Below are 19,609 nucleotides of genomic sequence, written 5' to 3'. Positions count from 1 at the left end.
TCCTCGCCTGCCGGCCATCACCGGCAGTAACCCCGCCCGGGGCGCCCTCGGCCGGGGTCAACGACCGCGCTTGCGACCGGCCCATCACCCTATCGCCTAGCAACGCCCACCCACGCGTCGCCACGGGCTCCGCCTCCAGCCCGGCTCCGAGCTGCCCGCCGCCCAGGCATCCGTCCGTCCAGGGGTGTCCCCGCTCGCCCCGCCGCGGCCTGCGTCTTCCTGATCCCCAGAACCACCCCCAAAGTGACCCCCGTGGGGCCCAAGTACGTCCCGTTCCGCGGCGCGCCACGCACACGTGGCCCCGGCAGACCCGCGAGGAGCGGCGGGAGAGAGCGCAAGGAGAGGAGGGCGCGGGGCGGGAGCTAAGCCGCGCGTCCTCGGCGCCCCTCCCCCGGCGCCCCGCGGCGCGCGCCCCCGCAGGGTCCCGGGCGGCGCAGGCGGGCGGCTGCGGTGGCGCGCACGGGGGATCACCCCACTCTCGGCGGCGCGCCGGGCCCCGGGGCGCAGCCCCGACGCTCATTGGCCTGGGCGGCGCAGCCAAGCTGTCAGCCCATGTGGCGTGGCCGCCCTGGGATGGCCGCGGCTTAAATAGAGCCGGCGCCGTGCTAGAGGGAGCCAGAGAGACACGCAGCGGCTGCGGCCTCTGCTCCGCCCGCTCGCGCTGCATCCTTCGCTCTCCCGCGCCCAGCACTCAGGTACGAGTTATGCCGGGGCCGGGGACACGAGGCCGATGGGCCCGAGGGCCGGGGGATGACCGGGACGGGAAATCACGGGACCGAGGGCCGATGGGGCCGGGTGACCACGGGGCGGGCGGCCGATGGGACCGGGGAACGACGGGGATGAGGCCGGAGGACGACGGGGACGAGGCCGGGGGACCACGGGGCTGAGGTATGATGGGGCCAGAGCGGGCTGCGCGCCTTCTCCGGCGCCGGGTGCCCCGTAGCCACGTGGGCCGGGTGGGGTGAGCGGGGAGCGGGGTCTCCGACCCAATGAGCAGGTAAGCGCAGACTGGGAGGGGGCGCCCGTGCACAGCCATCTTGGTCTCTTGGCAGCCCCCCTCCCCCCAAAAAAACAAAAACAACAAAAAAACCCCTCAAAGCCCGGGACCCTACCTCCGCGCCCTTAAAGAGGCCGGGTGGCGGGCGCCGAGGCCCCTTTGATCGCAGCGGCTGGGGGGCGCCCAAGCCTCCGAAGTGCCCGAGGGAGGAGGAGGGGGAGGGGAAGGGGAGGTGGCGCGATGGGGGAGGAGCCCCTCGAGCCGGCCGGCTTCCCTGTCACGTGGAGCTTCAGAGCTGCTGGAGGGCGCTGTGGGGGCCCCACGCTGCCGCGGGGCAGGGTCACCCTCCCCGGGTCTCCACCCCTGCGCCGGCCCTGCGGGGACCCCGCGTGCAGAACTGGTGGGGGTGGGGTGTGGAAAGGAGCAGGCGGCATGGGGGAGGCTTGTGAGCTTCGGCTTGGAGCTTCTTTGGGGTAGAAAAGGCCCTTTCATCAGCCCCGGGGGAGGGGCCACCTGCCCGCAGCGGGAGCAGAAGCGGGAAGACTCTTCCTCCCTTGGCCCCAGGCAAGAGCAGCCTGTCCTGGCAGCCCACGGCCCATCCCAGCCATTAGTGCATGAAGCCTCAGGGCCTGGGCAGAATTTGTCCTCCTCCACTTTGCCCCTCAGCTGAGAGGGTGCGGCTCTGTCAGGGACCCCCTAAAAGAGGGCCTGCCACAGTTTGGGGGGTTCCTGGAACAACCTGAGGCCCAAGTTGTAGTCATCTGAGTAGAGCTGCTAACTCGGTAAGGGGTGGTTGGATGTACCCAGGACAAGGTGGCAGGCAGGTGTGCGGAGGCCTGACCGTCGCAGGTGTTCGGGGCTGCGGCCTGGGAAGGGTCAGCAGATGGATACCCTCACACCCTTGGGCCGAACTTGGGGGCCCCATAGGTGGGACAAGGTGCAGCCGCCAAGGGCTGGCCAGCTCCACAGCTCCCTCCAACCCAACCCTGCCGTCTTGCACCTCCAGCCTCCACTCCTGGCCCCTTCCCGGGGTTCCCCGTGCTCCTGGGATGGATACCTGTTGGGGTCTCCTTGGTACTGGGCCTTTGCCCTCTTCTCCAGCCTTGCATGAGCCTTCATGGTTCTCCTGGGCTCTAGGCCACGGCAGCCTCGTCCTGGGAAAGCTTGCACCAGCTTGTCCCCAAGGTTCTGTCTTTGTCCAGCCAGGACTGGAGGTTGTAGGCCTGAGGCTGGTCCAAATTAAAGAGAGCACAGTCCTGAGTGCCAGCTTACAGTGGAGGCCAGAGGGGATCTCAGGGTGGCCCCACCGTGGACGGACAACGTGCAGGTGCCATGGGGTCAACGAAGCAGCAGCGCTCGGCTCAGAGCAACTCAGGGCACCAGCAGGAGGCTTGGGGGTTGTGGGGGCTGCACTGTCCTGGCCAAGACACCCCTGGCTGGCCCTCTGAGTGCTTTCCCCCACCCCTTGTAGACCTGCGGCCATGGTGGAGGTGGTGGTAGCCGGCATGTCCGGGAAGCTGCCCGAGTCAGACAACCTGCAGGAATTCTGGGACAACCTGATCGGCGGGGTGGACATGGTCACTGACGACGACAGGCGCTGGAAGGCAGGTGAGTGGGCGGCCGAGGTTGCCCACCTCTCTTAGAGGCTGTATCACAGCCTTTTCCCCCCTTCCCCAGCCAGTCTGAGCCTCAGTCCTCATACCAGGTGAGGCCAGGTGGGTTGGCTGAGCCATTAGATAACGCACAGCCAGACCCACGTCCAGGGAAGCTGGTTTGACTCCCTCACGCCCAAGCAGGTTCTGCCTCTCAGTGGCCCTACCTGCCGAGCAGGTGTGAGTCAGCAGGCCGGGCCAGGCCGCCATCACCCCGGCAGGGCTCTGGGGGGGTGGGGGTGGAGGAGGCTGCGAGCCCCAGCAGATCCTCCGGCCAGACCAGCGCCCCTGCCTCCCCACGGCCTCAGCCCTCCCCCTGCTCCTGCAGGGCTGTATGGCCTGCCCCGGCGCACCGGCAAGCTGAAGGACCTGAGCAAGTTCGATGCCTCCTTCTTCGGAGTTCACGCTAAGCAAGCCCACACCATGGACCCTCAGCTCCGCATGCTGCTGGAAGTGGCCTACGAGGCCATCGTGGATGGAGGTGGGTAGTTTGGGGCTGCCAGGGGCCTGACTGCCCATTGGGAAGGGGTGAGAATTAGAGCAGAACGGTGGAAATGTACAAACGAGTTGGGGTGAAAAAACCAAGTGCCGGGGTTTCCTCTGCCCGACCCGGCCTGGAATGGCTGGGCAGGTGGGCAGCCGCAGGGCAGATCTCATTTCTCAACCACACTCCGAGGTGTCCTGGGCGTATACCTGGGTCTGCTTTCCTCCCTCCCCCGACATTGTCCCTGCCCCCCCTGGTGCTGGGGGTGGGGGCGGGCAGTGAGGAAACTGTTGGAGACAGTGGGGGAGGGCCAGCAGCCCTGGGATGGGGTTGGGAGCATTGGGCTCAGCAGGCCCCAGGCAGAGCCACCCCAGTTCCAGGGCTGCCCCCCACAGCCACTGTCCCAGAGGTCGGCACCCCTGCTCATCCCTCAAGGCCTGTTTCAGCCCTGGCTTTCCCACCCCCACCTGCCTTTCCAGCCGCTGAGACCCCTACTTCTCCTGCCTTTTCCTCCCACCCTGCCAGGCTTGCCCTGTGCTCTCCCCCTGCCCAGAGCCTCTGGCATAGTCCAGCTTCGTAGAGGCAGGGCCACAAGGCCTGCTGTGGCCTGAGGGTTGCAGCAGCGTGGCACCCCCCCACCCCTGCCTTCAGTAAGTAGGGATGCAGCCGTGACCTCCCGCTTGCAGTCCTTGGCCAACCCCTGGGGTTCACAGATGGGGTCCCTTCCCCCGGCCTTCCCTCCCCAAGAGGCCCTGCCTTAAGAGACCTTGGTGCCCCTGCTGGTGCTGGCCGAGGGCCCTGTCCCCTTCCCGAGCTGGACACTCAGCCTTTGTCTCCTTGACCCCTTATCTCGGCCCTCCGGGGCCAGCTGCCCTCATTGGCCCGTGAGACTCGGCGGACACTGCCCATGACACCAGGGCCTGGACTCAGACAATGCCGCCCTCTGTCCTTTTTCCGTGGCCACTTCAGGCCACTGCCGAAACAGACCAGGGAGCCCCATCTGGCGCCCGGCTGTCTTGCCGATGTCCCCATTTCCTCCGTGACCCAGTTAGTTATCTGTCCCACCTGGGCTGGCTGCCTGCCCGCCCTCAGCCTTGCCCTGAAGCTGCATCTGCCCCTCGGACGCCTCTGGGCTGGGCCAGTGCATCCCTTCCAAAATCCTGCTTAGTTCCTCTCACCCCGAACCAGTGGCCCAGAGACACGGTGACCCCAGAGCCAGGGCAGGGTGGGGTGCATGGGGCAGCTGGGCCCATGTCTGCGGCCCTGACTGCTGCTTCTGGCAGGCTTGGACCCAGCTGACCTCCGCGGGACGCACACTGGCGTGTGGGTGGGTGCGAGTGGGTCGGAGGCCTCGGAGGCCCTGAGCCGAGACCCCGAGACCCTCGTGGGCTACAGCATGGTGGGCTGCCAGCGGGCCATGATGGCCAATCGTCTGTCCTTCTTCTTCGACTTCAGAGGTGAGGGCCTGGTCCCCAGGCTACCTGCCCCTGGACGGTCCACCTGGAGCGGGTGGCGCCGAGACCCCGCCGTGCTCTGCGCAGGCGGCTGCGGGGCCCTCTGCTTCCTACTGACCCCACAGCTGTGCCCAGATGCCGGGGCCGCCGTGGGCAGAGGGCGCAGTGGGGGCCCCTGCCGCCCCATCACCTTCGTGTCCATCACCGTGTCCCTTCCCGGTGCCCCGGCTCACAGGGCCCAGCATCACCGTGGACACAGCCTGCTCCTCCAGCCTGCTGGCCCTGCATGATGCCTTCCAGGCCATCCAGAGCGGCCAGTGCTCGGCGGCCCTCGTGGGCGGCATTAATATCGTGCTGAAACCGAACACTTCCGTGCAGTTCATGAAGCTTGGCATGCTCAGCCCCGAGGGTACCTGCAAGTCCTTCGACGCCGCAGGTGAGGGGTCACCCAGGAGGGACTGTCCTCCCTTTCTGACTGTCCTTGGTGGGAGTCTTCTCCACTCTGTCTGGGGTTGCCTGTCTTGGGGGCTCAGGATCAGGCCATGTCCCCTGACCTAAGGCAGTGCCACGTGCCCTCAGGGAACGGCTATTGCCGGTCGGAGGCTGTGCTCGCTGTACTGCTAACCAAGAAGTCCCTGGCTCGCCGGGTGTATGCTACCATCCTGAACACAGGCACCAACACGGACGGCTGCAAGGAGCAAGGTGTGTGGGGGGGGAACCACGAGGGGCAGGGGGACTACAGTGGGAGATGGTCTCCAGGGAGGCAGCTGGGGCCTGAGCTCCTCGCTCCACAGGCGTGACCTACCCCTCCGGAGAAATGCAGGCCCAGCTCATCAGGTCGATGTACACACCAGCCGGTTTCAATCCTGAGTCCCTCGAGTACATCGAAGCCCACGGCACAGGCACCAAGGTGCGGCCCCACCCTGCCCCGCCCCGCCCTGCCTGGCCCCTAGGGAGGCTGCCAACAGGAGCCCCTGACCTCTGCCCCCTCCCGCCAGGTGGGCGACCCCCAGGAACTGAACGCCATCGACCAAGCCCTGTGCTCCTCCCGCCACAGCCCCCTACTGATCGGCTCCACCAAGTCCAACATGGGGCATCCGGAGCCTGCCTCGGGGCTCTCCAGCCTTGCCAAGGTAGGCAGGCCGAGCAGGCTCCTTCTGCACCACCCGACACCCCTGTGGCCACTGGGCTGAGATGGGGATGCTCCAGGGTCTACCTGGGGTGGCCAGGCCCCCTGGTTGCCTGGGCTGGTTCATGCGGCCAACCTGATGGCCCATTGGGCAGCAGGAGGCATGTGGACCAAGCCAAGGACAGAGCCTTGGGGGGCACCTTTTTGCTGGACCCTGTACTTCCAGGCAGGACTGTGAGGTGGGGCTGGGGGACAGCCTCTGGGGACGCCAGCTGGGCTCCCCCCTGCCCGGCCACTGCCCACTTGGGCCAGCTGCCTCCCATCTGACCGTGGGTCCTCCCGTGCCTACAGGTGCTTCTGTCCCTGGAGCACGGGGTCTGGGCTCCCAACCTGCACTACCACAACCCAAACCCTGACATCCCAGCCCTGCTCGAGGGGCGGCTGCAGGTCGTCGACCACCCGCTGCCCATCCGTGGTGGCAACGTCAGCATCAACTCCTTCGGCTTTGGCGGCACCAACGTGCACGTCCTCCTGAAGCCCCCCTTGCAGTCGCCTCAGGCCCCCGCCTCACACTCCGCGCTGCCCCGGCTGCTGCGTGCCTGCGGACGCACGCCCAGGGCCGTGCAGCTGCTGCTGGAGCAGGGCCAGAAGCACCACCGCAACCTGAGCTTCGTGAGCATGCTCAACGAGATTGGCGCCCTCCCCTGCTCTGCCATGCCCTTCCGGGGCTACGCTGTGCTGGGCGGTGAGGGCAGCAGCCAGGAGGTGAAGCCCGTGACCTCCGGCCCACGCCCGCTGTGGTTCGTCTGCTCAGGTGAGCCTTTGTCTGCCCGCCCGCCTTCCTCTCCCACTCCCGGGCCCCCAACCCACCCCCAGGGCAGGAAGTGGGCGAGCCAGGCCTGAACGCACTCCTGCCGGCAGGGATGGGCACGCAGTGGTGTGGCATGGGGCGCAGCATGATGCGTCTGCCTGGCTTCCACGCCTCCATCCTGCGCACGGATAAGATACTGCAGCCTCTCGGGCTGCGGGTGTCGGAGATGCTGCTGAGTACCGATGAGACCATCTTCAAGGACATCGTCCACGCCTTCGTGAGCCTCAGCGCCATCCAGGTGGGCCTCTGCCAGGCAGGGCACGGGCAACAAGCCCCGGGAAACCCAGTGCCCACATCCGGGGGCCAAGCGCCTCTGCGGTGCCAGCAGCCAGACATCCTGTGCCTCGCAGGTCGCCCTCATCGACCTGCTCTTCTCCATGGGCCTGAGGCCAGATGGTATCATCGGACACTCCCTGGGGGAGGTGGCCTGTGCCTACGTGGATGGCTGCATATCACAGGAGGAGATGATCCTTGCGGCCTACTGGAGGGGCCAGTGCATCAAGGAGGCCGACATCCCACCAGGGGCCATGGCGGCCGTAGGTAGGTCACCTCGGGCTCCCCGTCAGGCAGAGGCAGGGGCTGTGGAGACGGGGTCTGTGGGAGCCCAAAGTCAGCCGGACCCCACTCTGCGCCAGGATCCGGCACCCATGGCATGCTAGCCCCAGGTGTGTCCCCAGCTCCCAGGCCTGTGACCACGTCCCCATTAAAAGCTTGTAGGGCGCGTGAGAGGGGCACGAGAGGACGCCAGGCGGCCCAGGTCCCCTCTTGCTGTGGGCCCCTGAGCCTTGGGGGACCTTGGGGAGAAGTGAGTGGTACTTAGCCGTGACATCTGCCTTGGGGTGGGCACAGCGTTCCAGCCCCTCAGGTCATTCAGGTGAAGGAGCCTCATGGGGACCCTGGAAGGGATCCTCTGATCCATACCACCTGCCGGGCACGCGTGGTAGCAGCCCTTTCCTCGAGGTCCATGCCAGCAGGGTAACTTGTAAAGAGAGCTGTCGTCACTGCGGAGCACAGCGTTCTGGCACCCCCTCGGGCCCCCAACCCCCCTTAGGGCCTTTCAGGTGGGTGAGGCTCTCGGGTACCGGCCCTGGCACCTTCTGAGGCTGGCCCTCCCTGCAGGCCTCTCCTGGGAGGAGTGCAAGCGGCGCTGTCCCCCCGGCATCGTGCCTGCCTGCCACAACTCAGAGGACACAGTGACCATCTCGGGGCCTCAGGTGGGCCTGGCAACAGGGATGGAGGGGGGCGCTGGGGAAGAGTGGGGGAGCACGCTATGCACTGAGGCCCATGCTGCCCCTGGCCCCCAGGCGTCCATGTCTGAGTTCGTGGAACAGCTGACGAAGGAGGGCGTGTTTGCCAAGGAGGTGCGGACCGGTGGCTTCGCCTTCCACTCCTACTTCATGGACGCCATCGCCCCGAGCCTGCTCTGCGCACTGAAGGAGGTAGGCTGCGGCCCGGCTGGGGTGGGGGACTCTGTCATTCCCCCCGGGGGGCTTCTCTGCCCAGCGTGTGTCAGACGCCAGACCCACACAGGGCAGCTTGCATGGCGGTGCCGAGGCGGTCTCAGCTGTCGTGCTGAGCTGGCCGTGCCCGCGCAGGTCATCAGGGAGCCCCGTGCCCGCTCCCCACGTTGGCTCAGCACTTCCATCCCTGAAGCCGAGTGGCAAGGCAGCCTGGCCCAGACTTTCTCCGCCGAGTACAACGTCCGCAACCTGGTGAGCCCCGTGCTCTTCCAGGAGGCCCTGTGGCACGTGCCCGCCAACGCCGTGGTGCTGGAGATCGCACCGCACGCCTTGCTGCAGGTGCGTGTCCGCCCCAGGCTCTAGGGCCGGGTGAAGGCAAGCTGGGGTCCCAGACTGGGGGCATGTTCGGGGCACACGGGGGCTGCAGCTGCATCCTGCTGCCGGGTCCGGTTCTGCCTTGGAGGGTGAGTGGACGCTTGGGGGGGTGGGCGGGCTGCTGCGGGAGCTGCAAGGAGAAGCCCCAGCCCGCCCCTGTCCCACCCAGGCCGTCCTGAGGAGGGGCCTCCAGGCTGGCTGCACTGTTGTCCCCCTGATGAAGAAAGGCCACAGGGACAACCTGGAATTCTTTCTCAGCAACGTCGGCAAACTGCACCTGATGGGGTAGGGACCTGCGAATGGGCCTGGGGGCGGGGTGGCCCCGATTTCCTGCCGGCCCTGCTCCTGCCACCCACCTCCGTCACCCCTCACACACACACCCCCACTGCAGCATCAACGCCAACCCCAACGGCCTGTTCCCGCCCGTGGAGTACCCGGTGCCCCAGGGGACCCCGCTCATCTCCCCCCTCATCAAGTGGGACCACAGCCAGACGTGGGACGTGCCCAAGGCCGAGGACTTCCCCAGCGGCTCCAGCTCCACCTCTGCCACCGTCTACAACATCGGTGAGCCGAGGGTCAAGGCTGGGGTGAAGCAGCACTCCCCAAGGCACCTTGTATCTGAGCCCTATTCCTGAACACAGACATCAGCACAGAGTCTCCTGACCACTACCTGGTAGGACATAGCATCGAAGAGCGTGTGCTCTTCCCTGCCACCGGCTACCTGTGCCTGGCCTGGAAGACACTGGCCCGTGTCCGGGGCCTGGTCATGGAGGAAATGCCCGTGGTGTTCGAGAACGTGACACTGCACCAGGCCACCATCCTGCCACCCACCGGTGAGGCAGGGACCGCAGGGGCAGGTGGGGGCGCTACCGGCGCAGTGCTGACCTCTGTGTCCCCCCTGCCCACAGGGACCGTGGCCCTGGAGGTGCGGCTGCTGGACGCCTCGCAGACCTTCGAGATCTCCCACAGCAGCAACTTGATCGCGAGTGGTAAGTGGGGTCAGGGGGGCCACGAGGGGCCAGGCCTCCCCCTGCCCGTCCTACAGACCTGCTGCCGCCCACAGGGAAGATATACCAGTGGGAGAACCCCGACCCCAAGCTCTTCGACATCCAGGACTTCCCAGGCCCTGCGGAACCCCCAGCCACCCTCCACCTGACCAAAGAGGACATTTACAAGGACCTGCGGCTGCGGGGCTACGACTACGGCCCCCACTTCCAGGGCATCCTCGAGACCGACTTCAAAGGTGGGTGTGTACCGGACTCTGGCTCTGTCCTGGCCGCACGCTCAGTGCACCCCAGCCCGAGAGGAGGCGGGCAGCATTGCATGCGTGTGGGGGTTCCCCACTCTGCCTGCAGAGTGAGGCTGGGCTTGCGCCTAATAGGATGAGATAGCACCAACCCCTGCCTGCACCGCATGGGGCCCAGGCACCGAGATCCGGCCCGCCAATGGCCACTGCCTCCCGCAGTTACCAAGGGCAGGCTACTCTGGAATGGCAACTGGGTGACCTTCATGGACACCATGCTGCAGATAATCACCCTGAGCGTCAGCCAGCGCAGCCTGCGCCTGCCCACCCGCATCACCGCCGTCTACATCGACCCTGGCATGCACCGGCAGAGGCTGCTCCCGCTGCCGCATGGATTCCAAGGTAGTCCCCACCCCGATCTCCTGAGCCGGGGCAGGGGAATGGGCCGGATGGCCAGCTCAACAGCGTCTTTCCACAGCCGCGGACGTGACGATCAGCCGCTGCCTCCACCGCACGGTGGCGGGCGGCGTCCTCATCTCGGAGCTCCATAGCTCAACCGCCCCGCGGAGGCAGCAGGAGCAGCACACGCCCATCCTGGAGAAGTTCTTGTTTGTTCCACACCTGGAGCATGAGCTCCTGGCGGGCAGCACCACCCTGCAGGCAGAGCTGCAGCTGTGCAAGGGTAAGCATGGGGGTGTGGGGGGCGGTTTGCCCTTGACCCGAGCTGGTTGTGCCGCCTGCCTGTGCCCTGGAGAGGCTACCCCCAGGGGCCAGCGTGGTGTGGCCCCCGCCCCTAGCACCTTCCTTCCCTGTCTCTCCCCCCCTCCCCCAGGGTTGGCACATATGCTGCAGACCAGAGTGACTCAACAGGGGCTGAAGCTGGCCGTGCCTGGGCTGGACGGTGCACAGACACCCCTGCAGCAGGGTCTGCCTCGGCTGCTGGTGGCTGCTTGCCAGCTGCAGCTCAACGGGAACCTGCAAGCAGAGCTGGGCCAGCTGCTGGCCCAGGACAGGGCCTTGCTGCGTGAAGACCCCCTGCTCACGGGCCTCCTGGACTCACCCGCCCTGAGGGCCTGCGTGGACATGGCTCTGGAGAACCTGCCAGAAACCGAAATGAAGGTGGTGGAGGTGAGTCTGCGTGGGTGCTGGGTGCCCTTGGGAAGAGGGATCGGGAACGGTCACTGCTGTGCTGTCCTCTCTTCTGGGCTCCTGCTACAGGAGGAACCACAGCCCGATGGCTGGTGTCCTGGTGGAGGGTAGGGGGCGCAGGTTAAGGACACACTGGGCCATGGCCACCCCACCCCACCCTGTCCGTCCCCAGGTGCTGGCTGCTGACGGCCGCCTGTTCACCCGCATCCCAGAGTGCCTCCAAGTGCAGCCGATGCTGCATCTGAACTACACAGCCACGGACAGGCACCTCCAGACCCTGGACGCCGAGCTGGCCGCTGTGCCACCACACGCCATGGCCCGGGTCCAGTGGGACCCCGCGAAGCCCGCCCCCAGCAGCCTGGGCGCTGCCGACCTCCTGGTGTGCAACTGCGCCATGGCCATCCTGGGGGACCTGGCCACCGCCCTCGGCCACATGGTGGCCGCCGTGAAGGAGGGGGGCTTCTTGCTGCTGCACACCCTCCTCGGGGGGCAGACCCTCGGGGAGCTCGTCGCCTTGCTCAACACCCCGGAGGGCAGGCCGCACCTCCTGAGCCAGGTGGGGCTGTGGGGCCGCTGAGGGTTGGGGGCTTCCAAGGACCTTGGAGCCCGGCGGGGCCACTGACTGCACCCCACGTGCCTGCAGGATGCCTGGGAGACCCTGTTGGCCACCGCGGGTCTGCTGCCAGTGGGCCTGAAGCGCTCCTTCTACGGCTCCGCCCTCTTCCTGTGCCGGCGGCCAGCGCCCCCCAGCACTCCCATCTTCCTGCCCGTGGATGATGCCAGTTTTCAATGGGTGGAGCCCCTAAAGGTCAGAGCTCGCCCGGCCCCAAGCCCTGCCTCGTTTGTGGCCAGACCCCAGGCTAAGCCTCGCTCTCCTGCCGCAGGCCGTCCTGGCTGGGGACTCTGCCCTGCCTGTGTGGCTGACAGCCCTGGACAGCACCTCGGGTGTCGTGGGCCTGGTCAACTGTCTGCGCAGAGAGCCCAGGGGCCACCGCATCCGGTACCCAGGCACCCAGATGCCATCTCTGCACCCCACACCCCACCCCACCCCACCCCCTCCTCCCCCTGCCTCCCACCCCCCACCCACCATCTCTGTCCCCGCAGGTGCATTCTGGTGTCCAACCTCTGTAGCACGTCCCCCGTCCCCAAGATGGACCCGAGCTCTGCCGAGCTGCAGGACGTACTGCGGAAGGACCTGGCCGTGAACGTCTACCGGGACGGCGTCTGGGGGACCTTCCGCCACTTCCTGCTGGAGCAGGGTGAGCCCCCCACCCGCCAGCCTGACCCCTTGTCCGGGAGGGGCTCGCTCGGCTCCAGGCCTCCCTGCCGCGTGCCCACAGCCCTGGGGCAGCTCTGCCTCCTTCCCCCCCCCCAGACAAGCCCATGGAGCAGACGGAGCACTCCTTTGTGGATGTGCTGACCCGCGGGGACCTCTCCTCCATCCGCTGGGTGTGCTCCCCGCTGCGGCACGCCCAGCCCGCTGGCCCCGGCCTCCAGCTCTGCCGCGTCCACTATGCCTCCATCAACTTCCGTGACGTCATGCTGGCGACGGGCAAGCTCTCCCCGGACGCCATCCCAGGTGCGGTGGCGGCGGGCCCAGGGTCCGCCCGGGCTGGGGTTCTGCTCCCCGGTGTCCGGGAGGCTCTGAGCCGGCCAGGCAGCCTGGTGATGCACAGGCTCACCCGCCATGTGTCTCCCAGGAAACTTTACCGAGCACGATTGCATGCTGGGCATGGAGTTCTCGGGCCTGGATTCCCACGGGCAGCGCGTGATGGGGATTGTGCCTGCCAAAGGCCTTGCCACCTCCATCCTGATACCTTCCGACTTCCTGTTGGACGTGCCCTCCTCCTGGTGAGTCCCTCGGGCGGCGGGTGGGCCCCAAGCCCCAAGGCCCGTGCTGACCGGCCTCACGCTGACCCTGCAGGACGCTGGAGGAGGCGGCCTCGGTGCCCATCGTCTACTTGACCGCCTACTACGCGCTGATAGCGCGCGGGCGCATGCAGCCCGGGGAGACTGTGCTCATCCACTCGGGCTCGGGCGGCGTGGGCCAGGCTGCCATCACCATCGCCCTCAGCCTGGGCTGCCGCATCTTCACCACTGTGGGTGAGCTCCGCCCCACCCTGCCCCCGGCCCCTCCCGCCCCTCCCAGGCTCACTGTGGGCTCTCTCCCCACCCCCGCCAGGCTCGCCTGAGAAGCGGGCCTACCTGCAGGCCAGGTTCCCCCAGCTTGACGACACAAGCTTCGCCAACTCACGGGACACGTCCTTCGAGCAGCATGTGCTGAGGCACACCGAGGGGAAGGGTGAGGCTGGGTGGAGTGGGAGGGGTCCTCCCCTATCCTTTCCCTCTCCTCCCAAATCCTCCCTCCCTGCCCCTCCTGCCCACCAGCCAAGCTGCAGGCCCAGGGAGGGACCTCAGGCCTGCCTGGTCCGAGGGTGGGCTGGGCAATGGCCTGGCCACGCAGCTACGCAGCCTCTCTTTCCCTGCCAGGTGTTGACCTGGTCCTCAATTCCCTGGCTGAAGAAAAGCTGCAGGCCAGCTTGCGGTGCCTGGCCCAGCACGGCCGCTTCCTGGAGATCGGCAAATTCGACCTCTCCAACAACCACCATCTCGGTGAGGCGCGGCCCCGGGTGGGGGGTGGGGGGTGGGCCCGGCTGTGGGTGACACCCACCCTCCCTGCCCAGGCATGGCCGTCTTCCTGAAGAACGTGACCTTCCATGGGATCTTGCTGGACGCGGTCTTCGGGGACATGCCCACGTGGTGGGAGGTGGCCAGGCTGCTGCGGGAGGGCATCCGGGACGGCGTGGTGCGGCCCCTGCGCTGCACAGTCTTCCGCAAGGACCACGTGGAGGACGCCTTCCGCTACATGGCGCAGGGGAAGCACATCGGCAAGGTGGTCGTCCAGGTGAGCCTGGGCCCGCCCTGGCTGGCCCACGCCCTCCCCTGTGGGGCCAAGGCCGGGGAGGGAGCCAGCAGGTGTTGTCTGGGCCCGCAGGTGCACGAGGAGGGGGTGGCAGCAGCTGCCAAGGGCGCCAAGCCCCCCCAGATGACAGCCATCTCCAGGACCTTTTGCCCGGCCAATAAGAGCTACATTGTCACTGGCGGTCTGGGCGGCTTTGGCCTCGAGCTGGCCCACTGGCTTGTGCTGCGGGGAGCCCAGAAGCTCATGCTCACCTCTCGCTCCGGGATCCGGACAGGTGAGCGGCCCACGCCTGTGTCGGGGACGTGGCTGGGTCGCCTCCTGCCCTGCTGGGCCAAGGCCAGGGCAGTGGGGCCAGGACACCAGGGTGGGAAGGCCTCCACCCTTCCCAAGGGACCCCGTCCCCCCCACCCGCCCCGCTGTCCCCATCTGCTCCCGCATAACGCCCCGAGTCCCCCCGGCTGTGTTTTTCTCTTCACGCCCCCTGCTGCCTCTGGGAGGTGGATGGGTGGCTTGGAAGCCAGGACCCCATTCCCAGAGCCCCGTTTCCTGCAGCCCACCAGGCCAAGCAGGTGTGGGAATGGAGGCGCCAGGGTGTCCAGGTCGTTGTGTCCACCAGCAACATCGGCTCACTGGAAGGAGCGCGGGAGGTCATCGCTGAGGCCACGCAGCTCGGGCCAGTTGGGGGTGTCTTCAACCTGGCCATGGTGAGCGCAGAGCCCAAGGACCCCAGAGCCTCCGGGCTGGCCCCTTAGGGTTTCAGGGTGGGAGGGGCTTCCTTTTGTACACCCTGGAGCCAGAAGAGAGTAGTGGGGGGCCAGGGCAGGGGCCCTCGGAACAGCAGAGGGTGCTGAGGACTGCTCACCCCCAGGTCCTGAGAGATGCCGTGCTGGAGAACCAGACGCCCGAGTCCTTCCAGGATGTCAGCAAGCCCAAGTACAGCGGCACCATGAACTTGGACAGGTGGGGCACCCAGGCCCACTGCTGCCTGGCCCTTCTCTCACCCAGCTCAGCCGGCCCTGCACACGTGCAGGGAGTGGCCTCCTCTCCCCCTAAGCCACCTGCCCCCACCTGCCCTGAGCCCCTGAAGCTGTCTCCAGCACAGGTCCTTTTGCCCGGGGCCCTGCCGCCCCCACCTTGCATGCCCATCTCGTTTCCTGGGGCAAAGCTGAGGGCCCGGCAAAGGCCGAGGCAGTCCCTCCACACCGGCCGGCACAGCCCTCCGCCTTTTCCTGAGGAAGGCAAGGCTGGGGCGGCAGGTGACCTGGGGCACCAGTGGGGGACTGATGTGGGATCCGCAGGGTGACCCGGGAGGCGTGCCCCGAGCTGGACTACTTTGTGGCCTTCTCCTCGGTGAGCTGCGGGCGTGGCAATGCCGGCCAGACCAACTACGGCTTCGCCAACTCCACTATGGAGCGCATCTGCGAGAAGCGCCGGCACGACGGCCTCCCAGGTGGGCCCGCCGCACCATGGCCTCGTCCTCCACTGACCTCTCCACCTGTCCCTGCTGCCCATCCAGCCCGGTCTGTCCTCGCCCCGCAGGCCTTGCCGTGCAGTGGGGTGCCATCGGCGATGTGGGTGTCGTCATGGAGACCATGGGTGACAACGACACGGTCATCGGCGGGACGCGGCCCCAGCGCATGGCCTCCTGTCTGGAGGTCCTGGATTCCTTCCTGAACCTGCCCCACCCGGTACTCAGCAGCTTCGTGCTGGCCGAGAAGGCCGTGGACAGCAGCAAGGCTGAAGGCCAGCGGGACCTGCTGCAGTCCGTGGCCCACATCCTGGGTGAGGGCGTGGGGCGGCTTCACCTCTGATGGGTGCTCGGCTCCGCGAGCCTCGGGGGGCCCCACCTGGAGGGGGAGGGGGAGGGAGGATGCCGGGGTCTGGGCAGGACTGTGGCTCGGAACCCCCCCCCTTCCCTGCAGCTCCAGCTTCCACCTACTCTCTGCTGCACCGCCACCAAGCCCTTCGCTGGGGCCCCCTGAGGCCCAGCCCCTTCCCCACACTGCTGACCCCACGCCCCTTTTCAGGCATCCAGAACTTGGCGGGCATCAGCCTGGACAATTCCCTGGTGGACCTGGGCCTGGACTCCCTTATGGCCGTGGAGGTGCGGCAGATGCTGGAGCGCAGCTACAACCTGGTGCTGTCCATGCGGGAGACCCGGCAGCTGACGCTCAGGAAGCTGCAGAGCCTCTCCCAGGCCGGTGCCGAGAGTGCGTACCAGGCGCGGGGCAGGGCTTGGGGTCCGTGGCAGCCCGCTCCCTTCCCTGCCAGAGAATGCTGAGGGGGCCAGGCCCTCCCCACGCTCGGACCTTTTGGCCGCTTCCCTCCAGCCCTGTGTCTGCCCCCCTCCCAGAGCCCACAGCCTCAGTGCCCAGGGAGGATGGCCCAGCCCAGGAGCACGGCCTGCTGAACCTGAGCACCCTGCTGGTGAACCCCGAGGGCCCCACCCTGGCACAGCTCAACACAGTGCAGAGCTCCGAGCGGCCCCTTTTTCTGGTGCACCCCATCGAAGGCTCCACTGCCGTCTTCCACAGCCTGGCCGCCAAGCTCAGCGTGCCCGCATACGGCCTGCAGTGCACGCGAGGTGCGGGGGTGGTGTGGGGTGGGGCATGCAGGGGGGGGCACATCCACCACCAGGACCGGGCTCCTCCCACCCCCGCCTGGCTGCCCAGCTGTGACGGCACCCGCTCCCCCGGCCCCGTTGCAGCTGCCCCACTGGACAGCATCCAGAGTCTGGCCGCCTACTACCTGGAGTGCATCAGGCAGGTGCAGCCCGAGGGCCCCTACCGCATCGCCGGCTACTCATATGGGGCTTGCGTGGCCTTTGAGATGTGCTCACAGCTGCAGCAGGGCCCAGCCCCCGCCCACAACAGCCTCTTCATGTTCGACGGCTCGCATACCTACGTGCTGGCCTACACCCAGGTGAGCCCTGGTCCCCTGCCCCCGCGACCCTGGTTGTGCAAGGCCAGCCCCCGCCTGGCTGCCCCCCACCCCACCCTTCCAGCTCCCAGAGCTTCTGTTTGGCTGCCACAGCCCTTCCTCTTCTTCATCCCCTGCAGAGCCACCGGGCAAAGCTGACCCCGGGCTGCGAGGCCGAGGCTGAGACCGAGGCCATGTCCTTCTTCGTGCGGCAATTCGTAGACACCGAGCATAGCAGGGTCCGTGTCGAGTCTCCGCGGGGCTGCAGGGGCCTAGGGCTCGGGCTGGGTGGGTGGGTGACCACCACAAGCCAGACACGGGTGGCGGCCACAGCCGGCCCCTGCTCACGCCCCCTCCCACAGGTGCTGGAGGCCCTGTTGCCCCTGAAGAACCTGGAGGAGCGGGTGGAGGCCGCCGTGGACCTCATCACCAAGAGCCACAGCCAGCTCAGCCGCCAGGAGCTCTGCTTTGCAGCCTTCTCTTTCTATCACAAGCTGCGTGCCGCCGAGAAGTACACGCCCAAGGCCAAGTACCACGGCAACGTGACGCTGCTGCGTGCCAAGGTGGGCAGCACCTATGGGGACAACCTGGGAGCTGACTACAACCTGTCTCAGGTGAGAGACCCCAGGCCCCTCCCACCCCGAGGCTCCCAGTGAAAGAGGGCCAGGGTGGGCCACCAAGGGGCAGGGCAGGCAGGGACCCAGTTCTTGTGCCATCTGCAGGTGTGTGATGGGAAGGTGTCCGTGCACGTCATCGACGGCAACCACCAGACCCTGCTGGAGGGCAGCGGCCTGGAGGCCATCATCAGCATCATGCACAGCTCCCTGGCCGAGCCGCGGGTCAGCGTGCGGGAGGGCTAGGCCACAACGCCCATCCTCACACCACCCATCCGTTCCTTCTTCCCTCCAACCCCACACCTGGTCCCGAGGCCCAGCCGGGAGGGTCCTGCCGGTGGGACCACCCCCCTGCCACGGCCCACCTGCACTGTCCTGCTGGGCCCAGCACCACTGCACCTGTTGGCCCAGCCCCTGGGGTCACGTGGCTCAATCAGGGCTGACCCCAAGGCCGCCCTGGGCCCGCAGCCGCCGACTCGGAGACGGCCTGGTCTGTGAAGAGTCGGCTGCCTGCCACTGTGCTTTGCATGCCACATGCGGGCCATGGCGGCCAGGTTTTCTCCGTTTGAATTCTTGTATTTATTACATCGCGGGGAAAGATGCTGGGTCCTGGAGCTGGGGCTTCTCGGGGCAGGCCTGGGCGCCCCAGCGAGGCGCGAGGGGGCAGGTCCCCGGGGGCCCCAGCTCCCCGCGACACGGTACCCCAGCTGCACCTATGATATGATACAGGGGCTGGGGCGGGGTAGTTTTACCAGCCCAGGGGGCCCCCACAGGCCCCCAGCCCAGCCCCCGTGGACCACACCTGGAGCACCGACTTCGTGTCTTGTGTGTTTTCGTTTGTCAAGAAACAATTCAAACTGCTGCTCAGACTTGGAAATTTTACTGTCATTCATCATCTGTGTAAGGAATCATGTCTAGACCCCAATTTTGTTTTTACAAGTACCTGGTAAAATGCTGCTCATGATGTCATCCCATCTCTCCCCACAATTAAACCGCACATGAGCTCAGTGTCAGTCTGTCTGGTTCTTCCTGCAGCCCCCAGCGCCCCCCACCAGCCTGTAGGGTCAGCAGTGCCTCCCTGGGGGGCAGACAGCCCTGGGCATTTGACATCCCAGAAGCTTCACTGACATGCAGTGGCAAACTCAGTGACATTAGAAAAAAAACCCTCAGGGTGATCTTACAAGAACCACATCTCTATCATGAGAAATATCTCCTCACAGCCTTTTTTTTCCCTCACATCCTATTTGTTAGTTCCTTTGTTTAAAAAAAAATAATAAGATTGAATGTAATGGTTTGGAGTTCCATTTCCCAACTGAGATAGAGTCAAAGAGACTGGGTGTGCCCTCCACTGAAAACAGCCCAAAACACAGAAGTGAAGAGACCATGCTCACAGAGACCCCAGATCTCAGAGGAGAGAGGCCTGTGGTCCGAGAGCCGCAGCCTGAGGCCTGCCCATTGCTGCCCGGGATGCCAGGCTGTGAAGGCAAGTGCCAGAGCCGGGCAGGCTGCCCAGGGGACCCAGCAACCTGCAGAAGCCCCAAAGATGTGAGGGAAGTGGCTGGGCAGGGAAGCTCAGCTCAGATAGCCCATGCCCCCATCAAGGGGGCGATAAGCCTGAGGCTGGTATGTATTTTAGTTACTGGCCCACCTAAGTAATCTTAAAAGCAATACCCAGAGGATTGAATTGTTTCCAAGTGTTCCTAATGGATCCCAGGATAAAGCTCAAGAAATCAGGAAAATCCATTATCCCTGGCAGCCAGCGAGAGGCTGCAAAGCAGCCAGAAAACGACCCATAATGAGAAAAATAAAAGTTGCTCCAGAGGTTAGAATTAGGAATAGATGCTTGTAACTACCCCAGACTTTCAGAAAGACAAGCCAGATACATAAATTACTATATATATCAAACTTACAGGTGGAAACTACAACGTATGAGACTAAAGACTCCATTTAATTGGCTATTCTAGAAGGAGGGAGACCCAGTCTCTGACTCTGTCTTGATTGGGAGTGGAACTGCAACTTACATTTATTTTTTAAAAAAGATAAATAATAAACAGGATGTGGAGAGATTTCTCAGTTTGATATCAAAAACTACACCAAAGGGCGAATGGCGCAGTGACCGCTAACGGGCATAGGGGTTTTCGCATATGGGGGGAAAAGTGAGTGACTTGGAAGACAGCAATAGAAGTAATCCAGAACGAGCAAAGGACAGCATCAGTAAGCAGCGGGACAACTTCAGGTGGTCTAATATATGTGTAATTGCAGTCCCTGAAAGCAGAGGCAGAGAAAAAAAAATTGGAATAATGGCTATATTTTTCCCAGATTTTTTGCAAACTAGAAAC

General features: G+C 65.7%; 1 protein-coding gene across 1 annotated transcript; it reads left to right on the top strand.

Annotated features, from left to right (window-relative positions):
* Positions 1 to 575: 575 nt before the first annotated feature.
* On the top strand, positions 576 to 18,283 carry FASN (fatty acid synthase). Its single transcript, XM_077166269.1, has 43 exons — positions 576 to 695; positions 2,469 to 2,605; positions 2,978 to 3,130; positions 4,417 to 4,590; positions 4,823 to 5,023; positions 5,167 to 5,289; positions 5,382 to 5,497; positions 5,586 to 5,720; positions 6,068 to 6,530; positions 6,638 to 6,825; positions 6,938 to 7,127; positions 7,707 to 7,801; positions 7,892 to 8,026; positions 8,183 to 8,386; positions 8,592 to 8,707; positions 8,814 to 8,986; positions 9,064 to 9,255; positions 9,331 to 9,411; positions 9,486 to 9,665; positions 9,888 to 10,067; positions 10,144 to 10,347; positions 10,498 to 10,793; positions 10,987 to 11,370; positions 11,458 to 11,622; positions 11,699 to 11,814; positions 11,919 to 12,073; positions 12,190 to 12,393; positions 12,515 to 12,665; positions 12,739 to 12,917; positions 12,997 to 13,116; positions 13,305 to 13,427; positions 13,499 to 13,719; positions 13,810 to 14,011; positions 14,290 to 14,441; positions 14,606 to 14,697; positions 15,036 to 15,187; positions 15,277 to 15,519; positions 15,765 to 15,947; positions 16,091 to 16,321; positions 16,445 to 16,659; positions 16,797 to 16,895; positions 17,019 to 17,270; positions 17,379 to 18,283. Exons 2-43 carry the CDS (start codon positions 2,479 to 2,481, stop codon positions 17,514 to 17,516), a joined length of 7,503 nt encoding a protein of 2,500 aa, XP_077022384.1. The 5' UTR covers positions 576 to 695; positions 2,469 to 2,478; the 3' UTR covers positions 17,517 to 18,283.
* The last annotated feature ends 1,326 nt before the right edge of the window (positions 18,284 to 19,609 follow it).

This window comes from Tamandua tetradactyla, chromosome 6, assembly GCF_023851605.1.
Source record: "Tamandua tetradactyla isolate mTamTet1 chromosome 6, mTamTet1.pri, whole genome shotgun sequence".
Classification (NCBI taxonomy): Eukaryota; Metazoa; Chordata; class Mammalia; order Pilosa; family Myrmecophagidae; genus Tamandua; species Tamandua tetradactyla.
This window is presented reverse-complemented; position numbering and strand designations above follow the sequence as displayed.